At 42.1% G+C, this 20701-nt stretch overlaps 1 protein-coding gene across 2 annotated transcripts in view; it reads left to right on the plus strand.

The window, feature by feature from the left end:
• LOC140190675 (hepatocyte nuclear factor 1-alpha-like) overlaps positions 1-20701 on the plus strand; it is a 222847-nt gene that overhangs the window by 26223 nt on the left and 175923 nt on the right. For both annotated transcript variants that reach the window (XM_072247446.1, XM_072247447.1), the window contains exons 2-3: positions 7491-7690; positions 19121-19376. In XM_072247446.1, coding sequence (XP_072103547.1) covers positions 7491-7690; positions 19121-19376 — 456 coding nt within the window. The remainder of the gene's footprint in view (positions 1-7490; positions 7691-19120; positions 19377-20701) is intronic.

Here is a 20701-nt window from a genome sequence, read left to right on the forward strand (position 1 = left end):
AAATTCATGCAATCATCAAGCAGAAAATAATATTATTTCACTCACTATACCTGTGCTGGCTCCAATCGCTTCCACTCCCCCGTTCATATTGCGCAGTGCCACATTATCTTCCTGTCAATGTTGCTATTGAATCTGCTTCAGACCCCTTTTCACTGTACGATCCCTGCGTTTCACTGAATCTGTATGGACCCCTTGTTTGGTGAACAGGTGTATTTGTGCCCTCTTTTATTGAGGTTGTTTCGGTTGTTCCTTGTGTACTTGTACAATGACCCTTTTTAATATAAAGGCAAATTTTCAATGTTGTTTATTCAAATTTTGTGCAGCAGCCAGCTTTGGAGGGGAAGGAGTGAGGTATGTGTGTGTGTGTGTGTGTGTGTGTGTGTGTGTGTGTGTGTGTGTGTGTGTGTGTGTGTTTGTGTGTGTTGGGGGTGGGTGACAGGCCAGCCATTTAAAACCAAGGTAGATGGTTCTCCTCACAGAAGGTCATGCACCTCTGGAATTCTGGAGAGTTGCAGAGACTAGCTAGTTAGAGGTGTTTAAAATAGTTAAATACATTTTGAGAGAACGGGTGAGTTGAGACAACAGAGAAGTGGAAGCCTAGGGCAGATCATATTGAATGTCAAGGCAATCTTGAAGCTCCTGCTCGTGTTGTTTGGGTGTTCTTTTATGTTTCATAGTTAAATCTATGTTCTGCTTGACCTGAAACATGATCGTTTGCATTTTATTTCTTCCTTTAATTTTAAATTCATGCTCAGAGACATTGACATGATCAGCTGTTTTCGATTCAGCTCCACAGTCACTAAACTTCAATTAATCTCTTAGAAAAAGGGAATACACTATGCTAACGCAATGCATAAACAATATTACTTCAACAAGAGAGATAGTACAGAAGTCACAACACATCAGGAAATTGCACTTAGCGGCCACTTTATTAGGAGTCACCTGCTTGTTAATGCAAGTATCTAATCGGTCAATCATGTGGCCGCAGCTCAAAGCAGACATGGCCATGAGTTCAGTTGTTACTCAGAGCAAAGATCAGAATGGGAAGAGATGTGCTCTAGATGATTTTGACGGTGGAATGGTTGTTGGCGACAGATGAGGGTTGAGTATCTCAGAAGCTGCTGATCTCCTGAGAGTTTCACACGTGGCAGTCTCTAGAGTTTAAAAAGAATGGTGCGAGAAACAAAAAATAACATCCAGTGAGCAGCAGTTCTGTGGGCAAAAACGCCTTCTTCATGAGAGGACTGAGAGGAGAATGGTCAGACTGGTTCAAGCTGACAGGAAGGCGACTGTAACTCAAATAACCACGTGTGACAACAGTGGTTGCGGAAGAACATCTCTGAATGGACAACATGCCGAACCTTGACGTGGAAGACCATGAACATACACTCAGTACAGGAGGTAGCTAATAAAGTGGCTACAACATGTTAAATTTTTTCAACATTTAATATAGATTTTTCTAAATTTATTAATTTGGTTTTCTAAATTTAATATAATTTACAATTTATTGGAGTCAAGAAACTGTATCTAATTATCATGTGAACTTTTTGAAATAGACCAAAGTCTTCGAAACATTTATACAAGTATTCTGTAAATGTATCAATCAGAAATTGGGTTAGTGTTGCCACTAACATTTAGAATGAGATACAATGGCTTGAGCTTTCAGTTCACTAGTGTCCTTGTCGGACATTATCACATGTCGCTGCAGAGACAGTGCAAAGAACATCTTCAGCCTTCACCATTCCTATACGCAGTTACTCATGAGAATTTATAACTTGAGTTATAGAATCATTCATCATAGAAACAGGCCATTTGGCCACCATGTCCAACCTGACCAGTGGACATCCATCCATTCTAATCCAGCACTTGACTTGTAGCTTAAATGATTTAATTGTTAGTCTAGATATCTTAAATGCTCAGTAACTCTGTTTCTACCACCCACTCAGTCTGTGTATTCCAGGTACTTAATACTGTCTGGGTGAGAAAGGACCACCCACAAGGTCCCTTAACTGGACTCGAGTTTTAAGAAAATGGGATCAACAAGGAAACGCACAGTGTTTGTTCAACTTGAGCAACAATTTTAAACAAATCAGTGTATTGCAAATTCCAATCGCTAATGTGGCCACCGTTCTCACAACAATGTACAGCGCACTGCTTAGTTTTACATTAAGCTTTCTTTATTCAATACAAAGAAACTCCTTAAAGGGTAAAGAGTGGGAGAGAGGACAAAAATAAATCAGGAAATGATGCGTAGTGGAGAGCAAGGTGAGCTTTAAATGCGTGCCGATCATGGGAGAAAGGGAAAAAAAACGTGGGAAATGAAACATTCCACAGAACCTCCAGAAATGAATGAATGAAGAGATGATATTGGTGCAGTTGGCCTTGATTTCAACACAGCAGTGCTGGTGGTAGGATGGATCCAGTGTGGAACTGGATATGAAGGATTGTAGACAGTCAGGAGAAACTAGGTGGTTGTCATTAGGAAGAATGTTTAGGATAACAGAGGTGAGGAGACTTGTTTAAGAGATAACCGTGACAAGAGACCTGGGAGGGGATGATCAGGGCCTAAGTGCTGAAGTATCTGAGATTAGAACTGAGACACGATAAGAGACCGAAACAACAACAGCGTACTAAACTAGATGCTAGACGATGCTCCAAGTAGAGCTGATGATTGAACACTGAACTGAGGTTCAGTTGCTCTTTAAATATTAAAATCCTGGCACTAAAACGTGGCCGCCAATTTGTGGTGTGGCCCTGAATCTTTACAGGGGCCGCGCCAGCTTATCCATATTCTGGAGAGTTAGAGCATCTAAACCTCGGTGGCTAGCGAGGCTGTGTGCGTGTTGTAATAATAACAAGACTTCCACTTTGTTCTATGCCTCGTTAATATCACTCGTTCCCTCCCCGAGGTTGTGTGAGGGTGAACTGTTCCCACACTTCATATTGAACTAGATTTTGAAGCCTACAAGAATGTCTAAAGATGGCTAATTCTCTGATTTCACTCTCCTGAGAACGAAGCAACTGACAACTCAGGCTTGGGGGTCCCTGAACATCAACTTTGGGCTGAAATATTGAGTAAATCCTGCCCTGCCATGTTGTAAATTAATGCCACATCTGTAATATAGCATTTGGAACCTCAAATCCATGGATCAGAAGTGCAAGGAGCCCCAGGGTGAGTGACTCGTAAGTGCAAACCCTCACTATCTATCCACCTGCCCAATCCTGCAATCTACCCACCTGCCTGTCCCTCACAAACTAACATCAGGCCCACCTACCCAGTTCCCACTTTGACCTCGTCAGTCACCTGAGAACCCACAAGACTAGAGTGAAAGTAAGTGAACCTCAATCCCCAAGGACCTCCAAAGCAAAGGCGGAGTACCTTGAAATATTTCAAAAAGTTTTATAGCAACACACACAAAATACTGGAGGAACTCAGCAGGTCGGGCAGCATCTATGGAGAGGAAGAAAGAGCTGAAGTTTTGGGCCAAGCCCTTTCATTAGAACTCAGCCTGAAACATTGGCTCTTTACTCTTCTCCATAGATGCTTACTAACTTGTTAAGAACAAAAGAAATAGGAGCAGGTGTTGGCCATCTGGCCCATCGAGCCTGCTCCACCATTCAACAAGATCATGGCTGATCTGGCCATGGACTCATCTCCACCTACCTGCCTTTTCCACATAACCCTTAATTCCCCTACTATGTAAAAATCTATCCAACCTTGTCTTAAATATATTTACTGAGGTAGCCTCCACTGCTTCATTGGGCAGAGAATTCCACAGATTCACCACTCACTGGGAAAAGCAGTTTCTCTTCATCTTCATCCTAAATCTACTCCGCTGAATCTTGAGGCTACGTCCCCTAGTTCTAGTCTCCCCTACCAGTGGAAACAACTTTCCTGCCTCTACCTCATCTATCCCTTTCATAATTTTATATGTTTCTATAAAATCTCCTCTCATTCTTCTGAGTTCTGAATTCCAGCGACAGTCCCAGGTGACTCAATCTCTCCTCATAGTCTAACCCCCCTCATCTCTCCAATCAACCTTGCTGAGTTTCTCCAGCATTTTGTCTGCGTTATTCTGGATTTCCAGCATCTGCAGAATCTCTTGTATTAATGTTTTACAGCAAGTATTTTTGTCATGTAATGAAGAAAAGGGTTACAGGTGGCATCATCTGAGGCTGATATAAATTATGAAGAATATGTTTGCTAATTAGTCACGTGCCTACTGGACACAAGGATGAGAGCTGATAATGGTCACTCCTTTTAAGGTTTTAAGAGGACTATGTAACGGTACTCACAGCAGGTTTTAACATATCCAGAACAGTAGAATAAGACGGATAGGACTTATTGGATGGTGACAAATATTGGTAGCTCAGGTTGAGACGTTTGATGTTTCAATGTTTGCTGGGTTTGGCAGATGTTTCATCGCCAGTGCACAGTCATTGGTGCTTCTTTCTGGGAGTGCTTGTATTTATATAGGCCTTGTTGGCTTCCCTCGGTCCGGATTGACTACCCTTCAGTTGACCTTTGAATTCTATTGGCTTGCATTTCTTTGGCTCTTAGAGGTTCGTAGATAGGACTTTGTTTGAAATTCAAAACTGTAACTCCATGGTAGTCTACCTATGGCAGGGGTTCCCAACCTCAGGTCCACGGACGCCTCGGTTAATGGTAGGGGTCCATAGAATAAAAAAGTTGGGAACCCGGGATCTAGGAGACATTTCTAGTAGAAAATGGAGGCACAAGGGACGGTAGAGGCTGGAATCTGGAACTAAAAATAAACTGACAAAAAAAACACCAGAGGAACTCAGTATTTGACGAAGCATCTGTGGAGGGAAGTGGATAGTCAACATCCCAGGTCAAGATCCTTCACCTGGTTTGAAGGATTTTGTTGTTGTTCAGTCATTAAGTCGAGTCTGACTCTTCATGAACTCATGGATCGTAAGGTCCATAGGGTTTTCATGGCCAGATACGGAAGTAGATTGCCAAGCCTTTCTTCCGTGCAGACACTGCTGCTCCCCAGGTTGGGACCCGGCTGGGCTTGAACTCAGGGCTATCTGCCTCGAATTCCAGTGTTGATACCACTACACCACCAGCCGGACCAGATAGAGGGATAGAGGGGCATAAAGATAATAGGCAGCATAAAGGGAAAGGGAAGAAGTGGAGCAAGAGCTGGCAAGTGATAGATGGCTCCAGATCAGGAGAGGAAAGGGTGGAAAGCAGAAGCTGGGAGATGGTAGGTGGAGACAACAAAGAGCTGCTGGTGTTGGAATCTGATAGGAAAGAAAATGGGACAGGGGGAGTGGTGAGCTGGGCTGCTGTGGGTCTGGGGAGTATGTGGGTGATGGGAGATGGAGTGGCTGGAGGAGGGGGACTGGTGTGGGTGGAGTGGGGGGACTGGTGTGGGTGGAGGAGGAACAGGGTTGATCAGGAGGAGAGAGGAAAGGGACAGAATGGGGACAGGTCGGGGGAAATTAGGGCTCATACTCTCGGGTTCTCCTCCATGCCAGGGTGAGGCACAACACAAACAGAAAGGGTTGCTGTGATTCGTCAATTAATCCAGGATGATTGTACCACCTCAGTCCTCGTGGTGAACTCACACTTACTGGAGTACCCTTTGTGACTCAGCCTGTTTTCTGACGGCTGAACTTTGGGTGCTGCCAAATACTAATCTTCCAAATACTAATTAAAAGTAAAACAGGTGATGCAATGATTGTAGAAGGTGAGCCTTTTTTGATTTCCTTTGCTCTTGAATACAGTAGCTCTGATTTAATACATTTGTCTAGCGAGATACTATTTAGAACCACTCATCTGAATCATTGCAACCCTCTGACTAAGGCTCTCCCACAGTAATGCTTGGGAGGGAGCTCTAAGGTTTAGACACAGCTCAGATAAAGAAGCAGCAAGATATTTCCAAGTCAGGATGGTGTGTGACTTGGCCCAAATTCAGTGCTAAATCATTGCTGGGTGGCCATTCTGGGTTTATCAGCTTTATCACCACAGAGAAGATAAAACTGAATAGCTTGCTGGGCCATTTCACAAGACAGTTCGGAGCCAATGCATTGTTTCTGCAAAACATTTATGCACACTTATAAATGGAAAATAAATATTTAGTGTCATCTTCAGCTGCCAAGGAAACAAACACTTCTTCAGTCTGATGATGAATGATAACTGAACTCAGGTTTCCCCTCCCTGGGATCATAATTCCAGGGTGGAATTAATCGCCCACACTTGAAAACTAATCCCCACAAAGATTAACTGTGGCGGAAATCATAGCGGCATCAAATAATCTTCTTCAGTTTTTTAAAATAATTTTATCCATAGAAGTATTGAGAGGAAATGATGTTTGGGGTGGGGTGTGTCATGAGTGGGAACCTACAGGAAATACTCTCGCTGTAACTTCTGTGCGTCCAGGGCAAGGCTTCCAGGCTCTGCAAACAAACCTTGAAAGTTACAGTTTTGTTGCAGGTCCTTTGTCAGGACTGATGGTCTTTAATTAAAATATTCACCTCATTTCAGATGCTGTATTTTTCAGAATAACTTCTTCCCTTCCGCTATCAGATTTACGAGCAGACAATGAACCCCACCTCACTATTTTTGCACTACTTATTTAATATAATTTTTTTTAGTATATTGTGTTTCTGATTGTAATTTATAGTTTTTTCCTTTCAATCTTTTTTTGTTGATTCAAAAGAATAAGGATAAATATAGACCAGAGGAGAGGTTATCTCAAATACATATATCAATAATAGTACAAACAAAGAAAAGAATTATACACTGTCAAAATCATATATAGTATTAAGCTAATATAAAGAGACAAGAGAACCACTTCTGCTCTTAACAGTTCATAGAAAAAAAAGACTCAAGTTTCCTGTTATTGAGAGCCCCTCCCCCCACTAAACTAACCTAAAACAAAAAAAAAGGGGATTGGGCAGTCCATTTTGAGGATACAGTTTAAAAAAAAGGGAAAATCCTTCTGATCCAATCTAAAACTTTGCAGAGAGAAAAAAAATAACTGGAAAAGTAAAAAGAATTAGATCATATGAAAATATTGAATAAAAGGTCGCCAAGTTTGCTCAAATTTAAAAGATGTATCAAATGTCCGACTCCTTATTTTCTCTAAACTTAAACAAGACATAATGCAGGAGAGCCAAAAAAAACAGTAGGTGGATATAGTTTTTAATATAATGCACTGTACTGCTGCCACAAAACAACAAATTTTATGGCGTATGTCGGTGATATTAAACTTGATTCTGACTCTGATTTTGATTCTGCAAGTTTATGGCATGCCAGAACCGAGAGCGGGTGGTAAACAGGCAAAAAGCCTCTTTACGTCGACTGACCAGCTCCTCAGAGGTCATGTGCCGGATGTGGAAGGTCTTGGTGGATATACTGCAGGTCAGGAGGGAGGTGAAGGGAGGAGACAAATGCAACCAAAAGCAATAAGTATTGCTATCTGAATTGTAACTGGTCTGGTTCCCTGCCTTGTCTACAGAGAGGACCCGTGGAGGGCAGCAAAGATGATAAAGTGCTACATGCAACAGCACAACATCCCCCAACGTGAAGTGGTGGACACAACTGGCCTGAACCAGTCTCACTTGTCGCAACACCTGAACAAGGGAACACCCATGAAAAATCAGAAACGGGCCACGCTCTACACCTGGTACGTTCGGAAGCAGAGAGAAATCATGCAGCGTAAGTACCATTTCCTATGAATCTCAGTACTGTTCTCTGGGCATCAAATTGAAACCCAACTCAGTCACAGCCAACCTGAGCCTGTCTTGAGCACACAAAATATGTTTGGTATCCAACCCGAGTCTGCTCTGCCATTTCATCGTGGCTCGTCCATTTTTCCTCTCAGCCCCAATTTCCTGCCTTCTCTCCGTATCCCTTCATGCCTTGACCAGTCAGGAATCTATCACCATCTGCCTTAAGTATACATAAAGACGAGGCCTCCATCGCTGCCTGTGCCAGTGACTTCCACAGATTCACCACTCTCTGGCCCAAGAATTTCCTCCACATCTCTGTTCTAAAAGGATGCCCCTCTATTTTGAGGCTGTGCCCTCTGGTCTTAGACACTCCCACCATAGGAAACAACCTTTGCACATCCACTTTATCAAGGCCTTTCACCATTCAATAGGTTTCAATTAGGCCGCCCCTCATTCCTCTGAATTCTAGTGAATACAGGCCCAGAGCCATCAAACACTCTTTATATGACAAGCTGTTCAATCCTGGAATCATTTTTGTGAACCTCCTTTGAACCCTCTCCAGTTCCAGGACATCCTTTCTAAAATAAGGGGCCCAAAACTGCTCACAATACTCCAAGTGAGGCCTCACCAGTGCTTTATAAAATCTCAACATTACATCCTTGCTTTTATATTCTAGTCCTCTTGAAATGAATGTTAATGTTGTATTTGCCTTCCTCATCACAGACTCAACCTGCAAGTTAACCTTAAGGAAATCCTGTTCAAGGACTCCCAAATCCCTGTGTACTTCTGAATTTTGTATTTTCTCTCCATTTAGAAAAGTCAACCCTTTCATTTCTTCTACTTACGTGCATGACCATACATTTCTTCACACTGTATTCTATCTGCCACGTCTTTGGCCATTCTCCTAGTCTATCGAAGTCCTTCTGTAGCCTCTCTACTTCCTCAAAACCACCTGCCCTTTCATTTATCTTCGTATCGTCTGTAAAATTTGCAACAAAGTAATCAATTCCATCATAAAAATCATTATCATATAATGTAAAAAGAATCGGTCCCAACACAGACCCCTGAGGAACACCAGTAGTCACCGGCAGCCAATGAGAAAAGGCTCTCTTTATTCCCACCCTGCTTCCTGCCAATCAGCCACTACTTTATCCATGCTATAATCTTCCTTATAATACCATGGACTTATAGCTTGTTAAGCAGCCTCATGTGTAGCACTTTGTCAAAGGCTTTCTGAAAATCCAAGTACACGACATCAACCAATTCTCCTTTGTTTATCCTGTTTGCTTTTTCTTTGAAGAATTCCAACAGGTTTGTCAGGCACGATTTTCCCTTGAGAAAGCCATGCTGACTACCCCTTATTTTATCATGTGCCTTCAAGAACCCCAAAACCACATCCTTAACGATTGACTCCAACATCTTCCCAACACTGAGGTCAGACTACCTGGCTTACAGTTTCCTTTCTTCTGCCTCTCTCTGTTCTTGAACAGTGGACTGACATTTGCAATTTTCTAGTCTTCTGGAACCACTCCAGAATCTAGTGATTCTTGAAAGATTATTACTAATGCCTCCACAATCTCTTCAGACACCTGTTTCAGAACCCTGGGTGTACACCATCCGGTTCAGATGACATATCGACCTACAGATCTTTCAGTTTCCCCAAGAGCCTTCTCTCTAGTAATGGTAACTTCATACAGTTCATAACTCCTGACACCTGGAACTTTTACCATACTGCTAGTGTCTTCCACAGTGAAGACTGATGCAAAATACTCATTCAGTTTGTCTGCCATTTCCTAATACCCTATTACTACCCCTCCAGCATTGTTTTCCAGTGGTCCGATATCCACTCTCGTCTCTCTTTTACACTTTATGTATCTGAATAAACTTTTGCTATCCTCTTTAATATTATTGGCTAGCTTACTTTCGTATTCCATCCTAACCTTCTTAAAGACTTCTTTGCTTGCCTTCTATTTAAAAGCTTCCTAATCCCCTAACTTCCCACTAATTTCTGCTCTATTATATGCCTTCTCTGTCATTTTATTATGTTGGTTTTGACTTCTCTTGTTAGCCATGGTTGTGTTATCTTACTTTGACTTCTCTTGTTAGCCATGGTTGTGTTATCTTGCCTTTGGAATACTTCATCTTTGAGATAGTCTATTGCATTAAAACTTGTACTTCCCAGCCCTGATGAAGAGTCTCGGTCCAAAACGTCAACTGTTTTCATTTCTATTGATGCTGCCTGACCTGCTGTGTTTCCCCAGCATTTTGTGTGTGTTATTCCTCATATGTGCTCTATTTCTCATCATTTACCTCGATTATTCCTTCTAGAAGTGGTGATTAGTTTTGTGACCTCTCAATCTGGATATAGTGATACAATAGACTGAATCTAACGTATCACAATCAGTACCATGCATGTTGCAGACATCCCACCCTGCAAAAACTCATTTCAGGGAGGTAGCACCATCAGTTTGCGGGAGACTCCTGGAACTTCCGGAAGTGGTGTGATGTCTGCAATAGAGTAGCTCCTTAGCAGCTAGCCAGCTAGTTTAAATAATATTAGCTATGTTAATGAACGAATGACACCTGTTAAACTCACCTCAACATGTCTTTCACAGTCTTAACCCACCATGGGCAATAGAAAAGTCACTGTTGCAAACAGTGCAGCGAGCAACACTGTCATTATTTTTGACCCCTATTAGGCAGGGCTACACTTTAGGGTAGTCTGGGCTGAGGTACGTTTTATATTTTCTTTTTTTGGAACACTGCCATAGCGCGCGCTCTTTCTCTCTCTCTCGTAGTCACTCTCGTGCTCTCTCGCTCTCAAAAAAAATTGATTTGCGGGATATTGTATATAATATGCAGACATCAGGGAGCCACTATTAATATGTGAGATACTCCCGGTACTTCCGGGAGAGGTGGGATGTCTGATGTTGGTTATGATTCCCAACAACAATGAAACATAAGCCAATGCTTCCCTGGTTTCTCTCTTTCTTGTTAGTCTTGATTATATTGAGAGGACTCTATTAATAGAAATTTATGCCTGCCAGGAAATAGTTATAGCTACAGCAAAATCCAAGTGATGCACCTGGGGGTGCCTAAAGCAATGCCTATAGCAAAACTCAAAGTTTGAGAGCAGCTCACATAAGCACAAGTCAGGGAACATGGAACATAGCAAAAATATTTAGAGTTCAACTTTTGAACAATTTATTACTTGAGCAAAACTGAACTTGCAGTTAGATCAATTGAAGACAACTGTGATGAATCTAAACGCAACAACGTTGATGTTGCAACTGTACAAGATGTTGGTGAGACTGCGTCTGGAGTTGTGTGGTTCTAGTTGCCAAACTGTAGGGAAGGATGTGATGCAGCTAGAGAGGGTGTAGATAAAATACACTACAATCTTGCAGAACTTGAGTTATAAGGGGATTGTTTTTCCTGGAGAGAAGGAGGCTGAGGAGGTGACCTTTATAAAGGTTCATAAAATCAGAAGAGGCAAGGATTAAGATGGATGGTCAGTCTTTTTCCTACAGTAGTGAGATCTAAAGCTAGAGATGTAGGTTTAAATTGAGAGGGGAAACATTTAAAAGGGGCCTTAGAAACTGGTTTTTCACATTGAGGGTATTGGGTATATGGAATGTGTTGCCAGTGGAAGTGGTAGAGGCAGCTACAATTAAAATATTTAAAGGACATTTGGCAAGATGCATGGATTGGGAAGATTTGGAAGATATGAGCTAAACGCAAGCAAATGGGATTTGATCAGATAGGCACCTTGGTTGGCAAGGACATGTTGGTTTAAAGGACCATGATGTATGACTATGACCCTATGAAATGCCATGTAAGTTGTGCTAACAGTGGAGAAAATATTAGTGCCTCATTTTCTTTATTGCGGGCCTGATACATGTTTGTAGACCGTAGCTGTGGAACACTTAATGAATTGTAGTGGGAGACATGTAAGTGCAAAGGAAAGGATCTAGAAATTTGCTCATGTAGCTCTAGATATACAGTCAGATATAAGATAAAGGGCATAATGCCATAATGCTGTTAAAATGATCTAAACCCAGAGTAACACACATAAAAATTGCCGTGAACGTAGCATGCCAGGCAGCATCTATAGGAAGAGGTACAGTCGACGTTTCGGGCCGAAACCCTTCATCAGGGTCTCGGCCCGAAACATCGACTGCACCTCTTCCTAGAGATGCTGCCTGGCCTGCTGTGTTCACCAGCAATTTTTATGTGTGTTGCTTAAAATTCCAGCATCTGCAGGTTTCCTCATGTTTGCATTTTTAATCCCAGAGTAAGGCCATTTTCAGCACATTTCTGAGTGTTTTGCTGCCTGTTGAGAAGCATGCCTCATTATTCTCTGGTGGGATTTTTGTTCATCCTGACTTGCTGCTTCTGTCGTGAAGCTCCCTCAAATAATGTTCAAAGTAGTGTATTACCTAAAATTAATTAGCGAAAAGGTAATCAGCCTCACTGGCTTGAATTCTTGTTTACCCACAGAACAAGCAACTATAATTAACCTTATTTCCCCAGACACTATGCATTTTAAAAGTCCTCTCTGAGATTTGTAACTGCAAATCTTCCATTCCTGCCCCATCTCAATTCTCAAGGAGGTCAGGAACATGGTCTCTCTCAGCCGTTTTTGACCTCAGGCTGCTGCTGATCTCTCCTGCATCTCACAGGTTGATGCACAATGCCTCACCCATGCTCCATACTCAAGGAGAGGCACCCCTGCCTGCTTTCCCTTTGGCCCACAGGAAAGGCCAGAGCAGGGACAAGATTCGTTGCAGTTTACTCCAAAATGCAGACGTTCTTAGTTTGTGCTTATGCTTTTCCAGTGGTCTCCCTGGCAACTTGCTACCATGACCACTGTAAAATGTTCACGAGTACATTGGGAGTATCCAATATGTTTACAAGTTGGTGAGCAAACTATTCACATACTCTGCTGGCTGACTGAATTCCTGTGACGCTGCTGTTTTGCTGAGAAGGAGGCACACCATACGTCTCTCCTATCCAGTCAGGATCACAGGTTGAACATACATGAAATCGCAGAAAGAACAACGCATCCTAGTTTAGCGATATTTTACCTGCTCCCCTTTGTAGCCCTGGAGAGTGTGGTTGGTTCCCTACACACAAAAGAACATGCCTTCTACAGTCACTTTCCTTCATGAGTCTTATGAGATTTCTCTAGCCCCTTTGAACACTCTGTCCTGTCCCTCCTCCCAACATTACTTCTAGATCCATTCATTCAGTAGGTGGATGAGTGTTGCTTTGTGGTAACGTGAGCTTTCTCGAGTTGGCTGCAGGGATTGCACATGCTGGGCTGAATGGTGGCAGCTGAGAGAACTTGCAACATGTCAGTTGGTAATGGTGAGCAGAAGCAGTGTCACAGGGACAATACTGCGAACCAAACAGCTGAGTTCTCACCCTTCCCATGACAGAGTTGTGGAGACCTACCTGGCAGCTTTAACACCAAATGTGACACAGGGGCAATTTAAAGATGAGATTTATTTGTCACTTGTACGTCAAAACATACGGTGAAATATGTCGTTTTCATCAAATCAAATCAATGAAGATTGTGCCAGGTAGCCCGCAAGAGTTGCCATGCATAACGTGCCCACAACTCACTAAACCTAACCCACATTCGAATGTGGGAGGAAACTAGAGCACCCAGAGGAAACCCACAGGGTCAAAAGGAGAATGTACAAACCCGTGACAGACTGAAGTGGGAATCGAGCCCTGATCTTTCAGCTGACTGCACTAAAGTTTCCAGGCCAGAATTTGTCTGAGACCCTGTACTACTCTCATAGGTTGGTTATGTAAATGTCAGCGGTAGGAATTAGAAGTGGGTGGGCACTATTAGTGAGTGTGGGGATGGAGAGATCGAGGAGCTCGATGGCACAAGGTTGGGAGGTGGAGAGAGAAGGAATATGAGGGAGTAATCAATGAGGGGCTGATGATGGGACAGGGAATTGTAGTACAGTATTTGATGATGAGGAGTTAGATTTGGGAATGGCTGTGCATTGTGGGGTGGGGTGGAAGTGCGGTAATAGGGTTAGTGCAGTGAGGGGGGTGCCCAAAGAATCAGGTAGAATTCTACTTCACTGGTTCACTCTGCAAAGTAAAGACCTTGCTGCCCCAGAAGTGCTGTGAAATGGGACAACACTGGCCAGGTTCTCCAGCATTTCTGCAGAAAGACCATGGCATAACTTCATCCTGTGTACACTAGTCTGGATATTGTATCAGGATGGTTGGCATTCCTCGTGACAGGAAGTGCTGGGTTGAATTTTGTGACTGGCAGAATTTAAGAACACTAGAGGAGGCTATTGGAACCCTGACTCCTGCTCAGTCTTCTGAACTTGTTTCCTGCACTAACACTGTCTCTTGATTCCTCTAACATCTACAAATGTAATGAGTTCTAATCTGAATATACTCAGCAACTGAGCCTCCACAGCTTTTTTGAGTGGAGCAGTCTCAACGTTCATCATCTTCTGGGTGAAGGAATTTCTTCTTTATCCTGAATGGCCAAATCTTTATTTTGAGTCTAAGAATCTTCGTTCTAGATGCCCCTTCCAGGGAAAGCGTCGTCATTTACAATGTCAAACACTGTAAGAATTTTGAATGTGTAAAATCAAATCTTTTGGCATTCATCTAAATTCAAGAGGCTATAGGACTGATCAGCTCAATCTTTCCTCAAATGATAAACATGCAAGCCCAGTGAAACTTTTTAAAAAATTTATTCATTTATAGGATGTGGGCGTCGCCAGCTAAGCCAGAACTTATTGCCCATCCCTAGTTGCCCTTGAGAAGGTAATGCCTTCTTGAACTGCTGCAGTCCCTGAGGTGTAGGTACACCCACAGTGCTGTTAGGGCGGGAATTCCATGATTTTGACTCAGCGACGATGAAGGAACGGGGATATGTTTCCAAGTCAGGATGGTGAGTGACTTGGAGGGGGATTTCCAAGTGGTGGTGTTCCTAGGTATCTGCTGTTTTTGTTCTTCTAGATGATAGTGGTTGTGGGTCTGGAAGGTGCTGCCTTTAGGAACTTTGGTGTGTTGTTGCAGTGCATCTTGTAGATAGTACACACTGCTGCAACTGTTTGTCAATGGTGGAGGGATTGGATGCTTGTGGAAGGGGTACCAATCAAGTGGGCTGCCTTGTACTGGATGGTGTCAAGCTTCTTGAGTATTGATGGAGCTGCACTCATCCAGGCGAGTGCCCAGTATTCCATTACACTCCTGATGTGAGTCTTGTAGTTGGTGGACAGGCTTTGGGGAGTCAGGAGGTGAGTTACACACCACAGAATTCCTACCCTCTAACCTTGCTGCCTTCTTCTTATAATAGGTATATGTTTCCTTAGATAGGAGTACCAGACCAATACATGTGCTGTCTCACCAGGGCCCTATGTAATCGGGGCAGTTGTGGTATTAAATCTACTTGAAACAAAGGCCAGCATATTGTTTGCCTTCTTCATTGCTTGTTGAACCAGCACATTAACGTTTAGTGATCCATGTACAAAAATATCCTGGTTCTCCTAACACCAACACTGATCATTCTTTCCCCATTTAAAGATCGTTTGCCTTTCCTATTTTCCTACCAAAATGAATCAATTCCACATTATTTTCAATCTGGCAAGTTCTTGTCCAGTCTTTTCACCAGTCTATAACTCCTCTGTGTATCCCCCACACAAGCTTCACCGCTATCCAGCTCTGTAACATCAGCAAACAAAAGTATATTGTATTCTACTTGATTCCCAAGATCCCAGCGCTGACCCTTGCTGAACCCACTTGGCAAAGGCTCCCAACCCGAAAATGATCTTTTTATTCCTGCTTTCTGTCTTCTGGCAATGCCAAATGCCAATCCATGCCAGTACATTGTACACCACAATTGTGTTTAATAATCTCCCCAGAGGTATCTGATTAAAGTTGTTCAGATACACCATATCACCACACACAAAATGCTGGAGGGACTCAGCAGGCCAGGCAGCATCTATGGAAAAGAGTACAGTCGCCATTGTGGGCCAAGACCCTTCAGCAGGACTTATTTGTCTCTTGTTTGTGTTATCAGTTGCATTGCCCTTATCTATTATGGCTAGTTGCACTTCAAAAAATTCTAACAGGGTTGTTAAAGAAAGATGCCTTTCTTAACTCCATATTGATTCTTTGCCATCCTGTCACTAATTTACAGTATTTTCTCTACTATGGATATTAGGCTACAGGTCAATAATTCTAGCTTCTTCTTCCTTACCCTTTTAAAATAATGTGCTTGTGCTTTCTACCTTTAAATTGGTAGGAACCAAAAGTGCTGAAAACACTCAGTAAGTTTGTGGGAAGGGAAACAGTTAATGTTTATCGTTTCAGCTCTGGAACCCTTCATCAGAACTGGGAAAAAGAGGAAAAAAATGAGAAGTTAATTTTAGGTAGTGGCAAAGGTGTGAGAGGAGAATGGGTAGAATCTCTGAAAGGGTGAGACCAGATAACCTAATATGGCAGGTAAGCCTCAGTTAAGGAGAAAATATTATTCCAGGGACCCATTTTCTCCTCATATGCTTAACCTACCATCTCTGGAGTGAATCAGTTTCTTCTAGGGCATCTATGTCCTTTTGTGGGCACGGAGACCAAAACTGTACTCAATGCACCAAGAAGTGTGATGCAATAGCAGTCAGACTTCCTTTTTCCTGGGTCAAATTCTTTCCTAATAAAGGTTAATATATCATGTTCCCTCCTAATCACTTGCTACATCTAACGTTGGACTTCAGTGACTTGTGAACAAGCACTTCCAGGTCCCTTGGAGCATCATTGCTACCCAGCTACCCAGAAGAATCATCTTAACTTCAGAGAGCTGGATGGGCTTTCCCTGCTTTTATTTCAGTGTTCTGTTATTAATTTCTCTGGGAACAATCTCACTTGATTATGTATGGTGAGAATTCTGTCCTGATGGAAGGAGGATCACTCCACCTCCAGTGCTTCTCCACCATCACCTATTTGAAGTTAATTCAGTACATTTTGGCCCAATTAAGCGGTTGTCCAGAGGAGCCGAGTTAACGACACTAATGGTCTTATCTAGTGTATCATAATAGCCCATTCTTTTTCTTTTTTTTAGTTTAGTTTTCTTTTAGTTTGTTTAGATTTTTTTTCTTTTGGGGTATATATTTTTTATGGTATTTTTATATTTTCACTTTATATTTTCCTATATTATATTTGTACTTTTTGAGATTTTGGGAGGCTCATTAATTATGTGTCAATTGAGTTTATACTTGTATAAACTACTTATCAATAATGTAATCCCAATTGCTCTGTATCTATTTTCTGTAATGTTTATGATGCTGAAATTAATAAAAAGATTGAAACAGAAAAGAAAAGCGGTTATCCCAATTAGCTGGTTTCATGGAAATAGTTAAAAAGTTATAAAAAAGACAAACTGAGTAATGAAATAATGTGTTTAAATGAAGTACAAAACAAATTAGAACATTATCAATACTACTACACTACTATAAAACTGTGTATTAGTTTCTAATAGTTCTCTCTCAATGAAAGAATTCATCCAGTATATGCTGCCCTGGTCCTTTGATTAACTGTAACTGATCAAAATCAGCGCAGACGCCTACTGCAGATAATGGACTGCCTTCATAAAATGCTTTTGATAATTGCATCCTCCAAATCTTCATTTTCATTGTAACATTCAAGGTATCGTTGATACCTTCAAATTCTTTGTAGCTCTCCTGGCAGTTTCTGGCATCTCCAAGCCTGAGTGCTTGAAAATGCAGTGAGCAAAACAGTTCAGAATTGTCTTACTGCTTATTTCTCATCACTGCTTTTTGAACATAAACACAAGCAACTGACATTAGTTAAAAACTATTTGTTCTAAGCACGGTGTAGTGGTAATGGCCACACAAGTGCACATGTCTGATACTAGTTAGAAACTGTTCGGTAACAGTCTCCTGCTTCAGTTAAGTGGCATAGTGTCTCAGGTAAACAATGGAAATCCAGGTTATTTTCTTGATGAGTCTTCGTTCTTCAAGCGTTCCAAATAAGCGGCTACACGATTAACCGATGGCCCAATTGACTGGAATCCATTGTGACAGGAACCTGAACCAACCCAAAAGCAGACCTTCAGATTCCTTGGACATGCAAGCAGTGTCAATCTCTGCTCTGTCGGATATGCTCCAACAAATGGCACGGTTTGCTTAACGGTTAGCTGTCACAGCGCCAGTGACCAGGGTTCGATTCCCTCTGTTGTCTGTGAGGAGTTTGTATGTTCTCTCCACAACTACGTGGATTTTCTCCGGGTTGCTCCTAGGTTCCGAAGAGGTGTGGATCAGATGTGTGTAATTGGGTGGCACAGGCTCATTGGGCTGGTATGGCCTGTTTCCATGATGTGTCTCTGAGGAAATAAAACAATAAAAAAAATGTAAATCACGGTGAGGTCCTCTGCATTTATAGCAAAGAACTGTATTCAGGTTGAATTATGTGGAGCGAACCTATCAAATCAATCTCTGCTGTAAAATCTGGTCATTTATGGCTGTTCCCTCTACGAAAAAAAATCATTCTTGTAACTTTCACAAACTGTCCTGAAGTCTGGGAGATCTTCAACACAAGATACAGAATTGAATTTCAAAGGCAGCCATTAGCTTAAAAAAGGGCAATAAATCCTGATAGTCAAAAAAAATGTAAAGCATTTTTGTGCAAGTTGGCAGTGATACCTGCATGATACAATGAGCATACAATAGGCTCAGTACTTCACAGTTTATAAACTCAACTGAGCAGACAATTGTAATGCTGGTTTTTGAACTGTAATGATGGTAGATTAGCCATTATCCTGAGTACAAGACATCAATGGAGAGCTGACATCCTACATTACTTCTGACCTGATTTTCTTTTCCTTTGACACAGAGTGAGTTGTTTATTATTTTTGATACAATTTTATGATAATTGCATTGGCCGATCACACTTTCAAAATCTCTTCCATAAGTACATTGCCCTTGCATAAAATACTTTGCAGTGGCTTTCAAAGTTTTCTTGCTGATTTCAAATCACAGCTGCGTGGCATTGCATGGGACTATTTTCTAACAGTACAGGGTCCAAGTCCATGATTACTGTCCTGAACATTCCAAATATTGAACGTTCTGTTAGAAGGTTAGGCCTAATTAGTGCTGTTGGAGAAAGAAGGTGGGTGGTAGATTGTGTTTCTATTATTAATCATCCAATGTGAGAAAAGTAAATGGAAAATGGAGCGAAATGATGATTGTGATTATTTATCTTCTCTTAAATGGTTGATGAATGGGTTTATCATTGAATTTTAATCTGCCGTTAAAACTCTGGAATGTAGAAAATATGATGTTTACATCCTTTTTTTGATCTTTTGATTCATACAACTTAACAACTAGCCAAGTTTATCTGCCCTTTCTCCTTCCAGAATTCAGCCAACCTACACAGAAGACAGGACCAAATGTGGCAGGAAACAGACAGCAGCTGTTTCTCTTCGCAGAGTTCAACAACTCAGCCCAGGGAACATCGAGGGAAGAACCAGCTGAAGAGCCAACCAATAAGAAGATGAGAAGAAACAGGTTCAAGTGGGGCCCTGCTTCACAGCAAATATTGTTTCAGGCCTACGAGAGGCAGAAGAACCCAAGTAAAGAGGAACGCGAGGCCTTGGTTGAAGAGTGCAACAGGTCAGCTAACCAGCAGGGTGAAAGCCTTTGTGGAATAACCAACTAGTGCCCTGGGGCCAAATAATTCCATAATGGAAAATATAATTGGTTCCAGACAAGGTCTGGATTGGGGGCTTGTAGATCTTTAGTACCGTCTCCAAGTTTTTTGGAGGCTGAACCTTACAGGGGATTTGTTTCGTGGTAGGCTGAACAGGGTGCAATTCATCAAGGGTTCAATACATTACTGAACACTGCAGACTGGAAAGATGCCAGATTTACACCTTAGTCTGATCTTATTGATTGTCTGAGCTACTGTATTTGGCTATAACACTTCCAAGCCATCAAGCTATGAAGGAGAAAGTCCACTGGGAATTGTTTGTGTGGGCTTAATTTGAGCAGGGGCATTGGATGAACCTTTGATATCCTTTGATCTCTTTCTTGTGAGGTCATCCATCAGCATTGAGGATGACTTGCACTCACCATGGTTCCATGTGTTCTGAGGAGGCTAAAGGGTCCAATCACAGAACCACAAACTCTTCTATGAAGGTGGTAGTAACTGGTGGGAGGGTGGTTGGAGGGTGCTCTTTTCTGCCATTTATGCTGGGCTTCTATATGCTCTCACAACAAGGGCTTGAGATTCCCTTTTCCATTTCAACTGCTCCTTCTCCCCATTGAGCAGACATGGCCCAACGATGATACATTTCTTCAAGCTGGCTTTGAGAATATCCTTGAATTTTTCCACCTTCCACTTGGAAATCTTCCCTTAGCAGAACCCAAATTAGAGTAGGCATTTTGAGAGTGTGGCATCAGAGATATGATCAATGTGGCTGGGCAAATGGAGCTGAGTGAGTGTAATTATAGCAAAACTGGGGTGATGGCTTTTACTTGCTTTCTCCTGCAGTGGATTTGGAAGATTTTCCTGAGGTGGTATTGATGGTATCTCATCAGTGCTCTGAGTTTATCCAGGTGTCAGAAGCATACTCGGAAGGAATCTAACTTTGTGCAATCCCTCTCCCAGTGATTGACTTTATGATGAAAGGGAGTCTCAGAAAGTCAGGGCAGTGTCTGGTAGAGCACCCTTCTCATCATTCACTCAAAGTCTCAGAAGGGCAGGGCAATGCCTGGTAGAAAATATCTCCCATTACTGACAGATAACTCCAGAGATAAAAAAGTGATTTCACAAGTTAAGCATAAAGTAATTCTACTTACCTGAGGGGTATTAGATGAAAGTGTGCGTTCACAGAAACATGAGGACAGGCTTCTCCTTTACAGGATTAGGGAGATTCAGAAAAATGCAAAGCACTGGAGGAACTCAGAGGGCCAGGCAGCATCTATGAAGGGAAACA

Source organism: Mobula birostris, chromosome 31, assembly GCF_030028105.1.
Source record: "Mobula birostris isolate sMobBir1 chromosome 31, sMobBir1.hap1, whole genome shotgun sequence".
NCBI classification, from domain to species: domain Eukaryota; kingdom Metazoa; phylum Chordata; class Chondrichthyes; order Myliobatiformes; family Myliobatidae; genus Mobula; species Mobula birostris.